We start from the raw sequence: 10,468 nt of genomic DNA, 5'->3' as shown, positions 1-10,468 counted from the left end.
AAGAGTAAGTTAGGAGTCTGTTGTAATGATCTAGGACAGAAAGGATGGTGATCTGGCTGAATCCTAAAATGTGCAAACACTTATTGAATACTTACTAAGGGCCAGGCATTGCTCTATGCTTTTAATATGTATTCAGCTTTTTATTTTCACAATTAAGTATTCTGCACAAAAATGATGGTATTATTATTTGCATCTTGCAGATAAACAAAACAGGCACAGAGAGGTTAATTGACTGACTAAAAGGCATATGTGGACAGGGAGCAGACCCAAGCAGTCTGGCCCCAGGAACTGTCTGTCCTCTTAAGCACTAACACATTCCATTCTTATGCTAAGGGACTGCAGAAGAGGCTGGATTCCCCAGGTCCTTCAGCCCTGGGAGTCAATAGGATTTGGCAATTTATTAGAGACTAGTGGCCCGGTGCATGAAATTCATGCACGGGGGAGGGGTGTCCCTCAGCCCAGCCTGCACCCTCTCCAATCTGGGACCCCTTGGGGGATGTCCAACTGTCGGTTTAGGCCCCATCCTTGTGGTATCAGGCCTAAATCGGCAGTTGAACATCCCTCTCCCAATCTGGGACCACAGGCTCCTAACAGCTCACCTGCCTGCCTGCCTGATCGTCCCTAACCACTCTGCTGGCCTTCTCGCCCCCAACTGCCCCCACTTGCCAGCCTGATAACCCCCAACTGCCCCCCTGCCAGCCAGATTGCCCCCAATTGCCCCCCACTGCCAGTCTGCTCTCCCCCAACTTCCCTCCCCTCCTGGCCTAATCACCCCCTAACTGCCTCTGCCTTGGCCCTACCACCATGGCTTTGTCTTGAAGGACGTCTGGAAAGTCTCCTAGAAGGTCTCCCGGTCTAACTAGCATATTAGCTTTTATTAGTATAGATAGAGGCCTGGTGCATGGGTGGGGGCAGGCTGGTCTGCCTTGAAGGGGGTTCCGGATCAGGGTGGGGGTCCCCCTGGGGGGGCAGGGCCGGCCTGGGCGAGGGGTCTGGGACAGTTTGCAGGCCTGCCACTCCCCCATTGGGATGGGGGTCCCTGCTGAGGGGGCGTGGCCAGCCTGGGCAAGGGGTTGATGGCTGTTTGCAGGCTGGGCATGCCCTCATCAGGGTGAGGGTCCCCGCTGGGGGCAAGGTGGGCCTGGGCAAGGGGCTGAGGGCCATTTGGGGCAGTTTGCAGGCCGGCCAAACCCCCGGCTTTGTCCAGAAGGACGTCTGGAAGGTCTCCAGAAGGCCTCCGGAAGGTCTCCCAGTCTAATTAGCATATTACTCTTTTATTAGTATAGACGGGGGAGGGAGGAATCTGGTTGACTCCGAGCTTTCTGGCTTGAGCAGCTGGATACATATTTACTGAAATAGAAACCACAAGAGGAGGAGTGGATTTGGGGAAAAGGTGATGTGTTTAGTTTGGGATGTGTTAAGTTTGAAGACCTTCAAGGGGAGATTATCAGAAACTGTTTGGCTACAGGATCTGGATCTGAGGAACATATCTGAGAGGAGATTTTGGGGATGGTCTTCATCAAGAGGAAATTGGAGCTAAGGGAAAGACTGAGAAGGTCTGGGAGAGAACAGAAAGCAGGTTCTTAACTGGGGAGTGGGTCAGAGAGCACCAAAAATCAACATAGGCCTTCTTCCTAGAAGAAACGGCCATGCCTGTCCGTGTTGCTGCTCAGTGCAATTTTGGGGGGTGGAGGTCCTGAGCTCTCTTCACCAAACTCACCTGTGGACTCACTGACAGCTGGTGGATTTCAGGTTAAGAGTGACAAGAAAATGGACTAGGACAGAGCCTTGGGCATCACGAGTATTTAAATAGTAGGCAGGAAAAAAAGCTGCCATGGAGACTTGGATAGGAAGGCCAGGAAAGTAGGAGGAAGAGTGGCCAAGTGGGCCCCTCAGGAAGAGGCCCGTTTGCAGCCGCTGCACAAACACGATCACTGTAGGAGGGTGCTGGGTAAGTGTCTTTATTCAACATTTCCTAGGCCAGGATGATTTAAGCTACATATCCTCTGGTTAGGGAAGAGAGGTATAAATCATTTCCTCTAAAGTGTCCTTAGTTGGGGAAGATAAGGTCTTGCAATTCACAAGCTAGCTGCAGGCTGCCCAAACTATTTGGCCTTGTTTAATTTTCTTATCTCAGTTTCCCCATTCCACTTTCCCAGGAATTTCCCTAGCTTCCCTGCCACATAACACCCTTTGATTTTTGTGACTTTTCAAGTTGGAAAATGGTAGGTTATGTGCCTGTGGCTCCCCTCTCTCACCAAGGGCTCAATTCTACCACCACACTTCCTCCTGGGGTCTCAATGCTGCACCACAGAAAGAAAGTAAGATGCCCTTGACTGGTGAGCACAGAAGATGGTGGTATTTGCGCCATTCCCAGAACTTAGAACGTCACCATTCTAACAGACCAACTTTCTCTGCTCTGCGGCTTCCTTTTCTCTAATTTTGCTTCTCTGTGTTCCTAGAAGTACCCCCTCCCCACTGCATTCTCTCCTAGCTCCTACTCTCCTCCTACCTCTAGGAGGTTCAGTGAATAACTCCAGCTTTAACAATCAATGCTTCGCCCTGGCTGGTGTGGCTCAGTCAGCTGGAGTGTCTGTCATCCTGTGCACCAAAAAGTCATAGGCTTGATCTCTGTCAGGGCATATATCTAGGTTGTAGGTTCCATACCCTGTCAGGACATGTACACGAGGCAACCAATTAATCTCTCTCTCTCTCTCTCTCTCTCTCTCTCCCTCTCCCTCTCTCCCTCTCTTCCTCTCCCCTCCCTCCCTCCCTCCCTCTCTTGTCTTTCCCTCTCTATATCTCTCCCTCCTTTTCTATATCTCCTCCTCCTCTTTCTTCTCTCTTTCTCCCTCTCTCCCTCCCTCCCTTCCTCCTTCCCTATCTCTTTGTTACTATACTTATTCTAATAATGATAAGAAAAGGAATCAGTCATGCTTAGATGCCTATATTTAAAGTCATAAAAGGATTTGACCTGTACAATCACCTATTATTTTGATTAAATATGCCCAGAAATCCAAATTTATAAACCTTAAAATTAGGGAACCACTAATTTCTAGCAATATTCCTGCTACATATATAATATCACAGTCAGTAAAATTGTTAAGTGAGTTCAATACTTAACTTACTTGATAGATGTTGTAGAGGAAACTGGTCTTGCAAGGCATGTCAGGCCATAAAAACTGTGAACAATGCACTGCCCTGGGGGGGGGGTCATTATTGCTGGCCCCAGGACAGATCACCATATATGGCCTGGGGACCCCCAACACCTGGGGGCCTTCCTATAAGCCCACAAAAGAGGGTGGAACCATATCTACAAGACAAAGACCCCAGAAGGTTATAAAAAGTGAAGCCTTCTGTGTGTTTCTTCACTCTGATTTGGAAATTATTCCTGGAGTCCACTAGTATTAATAAACAGGGTCCCTCCCTTTCTCTAGGAAGCATGCTTGGTATTTCTTTGGTCTTCTGTAACAATGAAAGAATGAAGGAAGCTGTTTTTCATAAGAGATAGAAACATAGGGCCCGATTTAGTTGCCAATTCTCTGAATATAAGAACATGCTAATTTCCATGCCTTCTAAGAACCACTTCAGAAATGACTTCCTATTTGACCCAGTGATCCCACTTCTAGACTTTATCCCAAGAAGCTAGAAACCCCAATCAGAAAGGATATATGCACCCCTATGTTCATAGCAGCACAATTCACCAAAGCTAAGATTTGGAAACAGCCTAAGTGCCCATCAGCAGATGAGTGGATTAAAAAACTTTGGTACATCTACACAATGGATGCTGCAGTAAAAAAGAAGGAATTCTTGCCATTTGCAACAGCATGGATGGAACTGGAGAGCATTATGCTAAGTGAAATAAGCCAGTCAGAGAAAGATAAATACCACTCATTTGTGGAATATAGTGAACAACATAGACTGATGAACAGGGACAGATCCAGAGACAAAGAAGCAGCGATCAGATTGTCAAACCTCAGAGGGAAAGTAGGGGAGGGTGGGGGTTAGGGGGAGAGATCAACCAAAGCACTTGTATGCATGCATCTAAGCCCAGCCAATGAACACAGACAACAAGGGGATGAGAGCATGAGTGGGGGGAGGGGAAGGGTTGGGGGTTAATGGGGGGATGAGGACACATATGTAATACCTTAATCAATAAAGAAATTAAAGATTGAAAAAAAAGAAAGAAATCACTTCCTGTGCCAGAAATGGCAATTTTGAGAAACCATGTACATCTAACACTTTGAACAGCAAGTCACAACATTCTCTGTGGGGTGGTTTTCATTTTGTGTGTTTTATTTGTGCCTGGTCAAGAAGTCTCATGCTAAGACACCCATAAACTACCTAGTACCTTCAGGGGAATAAGACCGTAGAACAAAGATGCTCAGCAGTTGTCAGCAATGGGTCTCCAGATGGCTCTCATGGTGGATTTTCATGAGAAAAAACAGCTTTAATCCTTGTTTTATAGATTATGTGCAATAATAAAAGGAATAGAAATGTTATTGTGAGGGCTTTGAACCCAAGATGTTTGGGTCCATAGCTTGGCTCTAACATTTAGCCAGTTCTGTGACCTGGAGCTGGTTGCTGAACCTATTGTGAGTTATCATGAGTCTCAAATGTTAGCTATAGTCCTTTTTTGTTTGTTTGTTAATCCTCACCAAGGATATTTTTTCATTGATTTTTAGGGAGAGTGGAAAAGAGAGGGAAAGACAGAGAAAAACACATCAATTGGTTGCCTCCTGCACAAGCCCTGACCAGGGCCCTGGCCAGGGAGGGGCCTGCAACCAAGGTATGTGCCCTTGACTGGAATAGAATCAGGGACCCTTTGGTCCATAGGCCGATGCTCTATCCACTGAGCCAAACCGGCTAGTGCACTATAGTCCTTTTGATCAGAAAGAAATATAACAAAATTGTAATATACTTTGTTTGGGGCATTGAACCATAAGTGATTTTTTAATTTTTCTACTTGGGGTATTTTCTTAAATGTTCTTTAATAAACATGTATCACTTTCAAATGAAAAGAAGAAAAAGAAAAGATTCTTATCCAATGTTTCCATCTTGGAATCCACTTGGATTCTATTTTCCAATGTATACAATTTGTTCTGGTAATAAATTATTTCTACCTTTATATCATAGGGTCCTATCAAAGTTTTAATAATAAAAGGCTAACATGCAAATTATCCCCTCGACCGGAAGTTTGACCAGGAGGCTGGGCCAGCCGGCCAACTGCCCACAGCCCTTTCCCCTGGTTGGTCCAGCCCAATTGGCCCTGATCAGGGCGGGCCAGCTGGCCCCTACCTGTGCATGGATTCATGCACTGGGCCTCGAGTAGAATTATATTTTGTTACTCATTAATAATAGGTAATATTATTACTAGTTTGTTATTATTTCTATTACTCATTTATTTATCTACCTACCCATCCATACTAGAACTATGGTGCTAAGAGATGCAATGACAGATAAACACTATAGGCTTCTACCTCTATGAACTCAGTCCTGTAGGGAGGCAGGGAACATAAGAATATAGACTTTTAAAACAGAGTGTAATAAAGTGCTGAAATAAAATAAGTGCTGTGAGAACATGTCAAGGGAAGGAGTTGGAGAAAATGAGAAAAGGCTTCCTCGGAAGTGATACCAAGTTAAGCAGAGAAGGAAGAGTGGGACCAACATGAATGAGCCATATTCCTGCCCTCCAAGGGACCACCCAACCCAATTTAAGATTTACTTGGTAAGTCCTAGGGAGTTCTGCACCTACAACTAGTTCTGATCTGTTCAAAATTCAGCTCATGTCCCAAACTTTCCAAAAAAAGCTTTTCCTACATTCTCTAGTCTATAAAATTTCCTACATTCTCTAGTCTATAAAATTCATGCTTTTTCTCTTCATGCTACTGGGCCCTGTTACTCATTACATAATGAGTTTACTTTGTTACCTTAACTGGATTGTGGGATCTAGGAGGGTTGTATTATTTGGGGTTCTCCAGAAAAAAGAATCAACAGGAGATAAGGAATTTCCTATAAGGAATTGGCTCACGCATTGATGGAAGCTGACAGGCTCCAAGATCTGCAGTCAGCAAAGCTGGGGGAGTTCCACTTTGAAGACAAGAGAAAACTGATGGGCCAGCTCAAGAAATCGGGCAGGTGTTCCCCCTTCCTCACAGGAGGGAAGACTTTTTGTTCTAGTTAGGCCTTCAAGTGATTGGATAAGACTCACCCACATTAGAGAGGGCAATCTGCTGTACTCAGTCTACCATGTCACATGTTAATCTCATCCAAAAGCACCCTCTCAGACACACCAGAATAAAGTTTGACCAAATATCTGGGAACTCCATAGCCGAGCATAAAATTAGCATAACAGGGTCTACCAGTGTTTCCCATCTCTTAAGTAGCATGACCTTACATGCCACAGGCTTAATGTTTAGTCCCCCCTTCCTCCCCCTGGACATGTAAGGCCTAGGTTCAGTCATGGTATCAGAGAACCTGGTAACGTTCACGGTTTGGGGCAGTCTCAGCTCTTAGGCTGCAGTGCATGGAGCCATGGGCCAATCTGAGAAGCAGTATCTTGGGCAAGAAATGATGCTCTGAGTTAAAGAGTCAGACTCACAATCCAAAAAAGTCATCAATGCAGAGATAAAGAATGTGGATTCAAATCCAGGGGAGCCCTGGCCAGTGTCTCTGGTTGATTGGAGTGTTGTCGCATGCACCAAAAAGGGTTGTGGGTTCAATTCCCAGTCAGGGTGCATATAGGAGGCAACCTATCAATGTTTCTGTTTCACATCGATGACCTCTCTCTCTCTCTCTCTCTCTCTCTCTCTCTCTCTCTCTCTTTCTCTCTCTTAAAAAAAAAATCCAGGGGAGAGGGAGATAATTCAAAGCAAAAAGTAGGAAGTGGAGCCAGAAATAATTCCCAGATTTGGGGAGTGTATGAGATGTTTTCACTCTTGCTGGAGTTGGGTAGGGGCTTTTAGAGTCACCAGCCTGAACCTGATGTCTTCCTACTTTTGTACCACCCTCTATGGTACCATGTCATCTACAAAAACTGACAATTTTTACATCTTTCTAATTTGGATGCCATATATATATATGAATGAGTGGTGAAAGTGGAAATAATTGTCCTGTTCCTAACCTTAAAGAAAAAACTTTCAGCTTTTCACCATTGAGTATGCTGATAGCTGTGAGTTTGTCATATATGGCCTTTATTATGTTGAGGTATGTTCCCTTATCCCCACTTTGCTGAGGGTATTTTATCATAAATGGATTTTTTTCAAATGCTTTTTCTGCATGTATTGATATAATTTTTACTCTTCATTTTGTTTATGTGTTGTATCATGTTAATTGACTTGTAAATATTGAACCAGCCTTGCATCTTGAAAATAAATCCCACTTGACCAAGTCAGATACAGGTGCAGGTGACTGAAGCTTGTCTCTGCTGGGGAAATGGGGTGCCCGTATAAAACAAACACTTGTGATGGATTCCTGCCGAGGTGTTAGGTTGCTGGGCATTTATCCATCTCCTCCCCGTCAGTCATTGGCTGAAGGTTGCTCCCAGAGGCCATCATCTCTTGACATTTTTGGTCTACTCAGCAAGAGGTAAAGGATTCCTGAGGCAAGAGAAAGGATTCCTCAGCCTGCAAAATGCAGATCTGGCCGTTCAAAGTCATGGTCTTATAAAGTAGTAAAGGCTGAAGGCTGTGAGGTTAGAGCAATCACCTATACATGCTAAGCCTAACCAGTGGGATGGTTTCCAATGGGGCTATTTTTCCTGTGCATGATGGCTATTTTGCCACAGTTAAAATAATCAAAAGAACAGAACCGAGACTGGTACAATTTTAATGCTTCTGCAGTTATATTTTAGAACAGAATGAGATGACTAACAGTTACTAAGTTTCATGGCTTCTGTGTTTCAGAATATTCAGTTGAAGTCTGCATCTTGAATTCTTTTGTAAATTGACAAACATGTACATGATGCAGAATGAAACAATGAAATATTAAAAGGTAATGATAAGTAACGCAAAGAACAGAAGCCTAGTAAGCATAAATTTTCACTTTGTGGACTTCCTTGTCCTCACATTCCCTCTGTTTGTTGTAGTAATAGAAAGTATTGTCCCTTCTCTGAAGTTTCTTCACATATCCTGTCTCTGGCCAACGATCTACCTACACATCAAAAACCAGAATACAAACATTGTCATGCCGGTTTTATTTTACATAATATTTTACTACCAAATAGTTAAAAGTATAACTTGCATAAAAAGTTAAAGTATAGAATTAAGTTTTAAAATACTTGACCTCTTATGACAGTGTTACACACACCCCAAAACACATCTTAAGTCATATCCTTTTACAGCAAAACAACTAATTTGGTGCTCTCTAGATTCCAATTTCTAGATTTAAATTTCTACTCACTTGCCAAGATAGAAAAAACATTTTAAATACGCTAAACTTTATTCATATGTTTAAAAATGATTTCAAACATTATTACATCTTAATTTCTAAAAGTAATACCCCAGGAGGGATTAGGGCTACGCCCAGACCCCATTCTGAAAGCACCTAGAGCTGACTGTTGATGGTGCGAGAGTGACTAAAGGAAGCAGCTAGACTTCATGTATTTAAAGGGCCATGTGTATTTCCTCACATTTATATTTCAAGTTTACTTGAAACTGAATTGAGTTTACCTTGAAAGTCAATTTTTAATAGAAATTGGAGGTCATGAATATAGCCCTCAGCAGTCTTTCTTACCTTCCCCCACTATTCTTTCAAGTATGTCTTATTGCTTGGCTTACTGTATGGTCTGGCCCGATCCAGTTTGGACATTTTTCTCCCATTCCTCTACAAATTCATGTTATGCCCCCCTTAATCAGGTCGGTGTGTTTCTGTGTGTGTTAGGTATGTTTTTTTTTTTCTGGATTTTGTGAGATGTGCTCTCATTGCCAAAAGTCTGTTATTCAGGTTTCATGGTCTAGAAAACAAAACCCTGTCCTTCAACACCATCTGTACAGGAAGCTTCACTTCCCATAGTCCCCTCTTATAAATCATCATTTCAATGGGAACATGAATATAAAGGAATACACATCGTTTATGTTTAACAGTGCGTTTTCATTTTCTTCTGTTTTCTCATTTATTTGTCAAGTAACAAAAATAGGAGGCAGCATATCTGAAAAACCTCAGCAGGCTCTCTGACATATACACTATAGAAAAAAAAAGTCATAAATTCTATCACTTAGGCCAGGCCTGTCTTTTGTATCTTCTATTGTGCTCAGCAGTGAAAGGAAGGTATTCTCAAGTCACCACATACAGCCCTCTTCCTCTTGGGACCAGTAGCAAGTTCTTGTTCATTTACTAGGGTCTTGAACATCATCTCATGTAGTGAAGAAACAGTATGTACAACTGCTGCTTCTACAGAACATCCAAAACTACTTCCCATGGAACAAAAGGCCTCCAAACAGCTATATTGGTTCTGCACTTATCAACATCTTTGCTATTTCATCATTTTTTCTTCTTAGCTTTTTACTTAATCACTCCCATTCAATCTAGGAAATCTTCATCCTGAAAGTATATGGAGCGGAGAGATAAGGTCCTCAAGCCCTACTCCCCTCAGCCGGGGCTGAGGGAGCAATAGCACTAACACTGCCCATAAGGGTGAGTGCCTCAGGTCAGGACAAGGAACTTCACACATACCCTTCAGACCGCTGGTACATGCCAATCCAAGCAAGTCTTCAGTCACCCCCCTATCTATCCTCTAAGGTCCAGAGCAAATGCCTCTGGGGACATGAACCCTTTTGGGAAGAAAGTCCCTAAAGGAAGTGAAATTTACCATCCTCTGGATTCCTGTGCTGCTTCTTTTAAGGCATACAGGGTGTCCCAAGAAAATGTATACACACTTTAACAGCTGACAGCTCAATTTTGAAAATGAAATGTATTTAATAAACACTGCCTTTGTAATTATTTGAAGTGTGTGTATACATTTTTTGGAATACCCTATATATTTTGACATATAAGGTTTTATTGTTTTTGTCATTCTCAATCTTCAAGATATAAGAATAATAAATGTTATCATTCATTAAAGACTATTCATTCACTCAACAAATTATCACTGAGTGCTGCAATGTCAGGCACTTTAAACACATGCCTTCATTTCATTCCTGTGACAATTTTCTGTTGGAGGCACTGCCATCACAATCTTGCAGTTGAGCTCAGTGAAGTTAAAAGCCTTGTGTGGGATTATCAGCTAGTGAGAGGGAGAGCCAGGCTGCAACCCTTGAACAGACCAATTTCAAACCCTGTACTCTTCCCACTGGCCCACCAAATTTGAGGTCAGGCAAGGCAAGTGCTTATATTTTTTTATTTCCTAAAGCACTTGGCACAGAAATGTGCACATGGTAGGTACCCAACAAACATACTACTGAAGTGAATTGCAAACTCTCCATAACTGTAAAGTGAATAGGGTTGTTCTTTCCTTCATAATACACACACA

At 43.0% G+C, this 10,468-nt stretch overlaps 1 protein-coding gene across 1 annotated transcript in view; it reads right to left on the bottom strand.

Annotated features, from left to right (window-relative positions):
* Positions 1 to 8,006: 8,006 nt before the first annotated feature.
* MEIG1 (meiosis/spermiogenesis associated 1) overlaps positions 8,007 to 10,468 on the bottom strand; it is a 5,027-nt gene continuing 2,565 nt past the window's right edge. Inside the window, exon 2 of the mRNA XM_015565043.1 lies at positions 8,007 to 8,151. Coding sequence (XP_015420529.1) covers positions 8,023 to 8,151 — 129 coding nt within the window. The 3' untranslated portion in view covers positions 8,007 to 8,022. The remainder of the gene's footprint in view (positions 8,152 to 10,468) is intronic.

This window comes from Myotis davidii, unplaced genomic scaffold, assembly GCF_000327345.1.
Source record: "Myotis davidii unplaced genomic scaffold, ASM32734v1 scaffold1380, whole genome shotgun sequence".
In the NCBI taxonomy this organism is placed as follows: domain Eukaryota; kingdom Metazoa; phylum Chordata; class Mammalia; order Chiroptera; family Vespertilionidae; genus Myotis; species Myotis davidii.
Note: the sequence above shows the minus strand (reverse complement) of the source record. Positions and strands in the feature narration are given on the sequence as shown.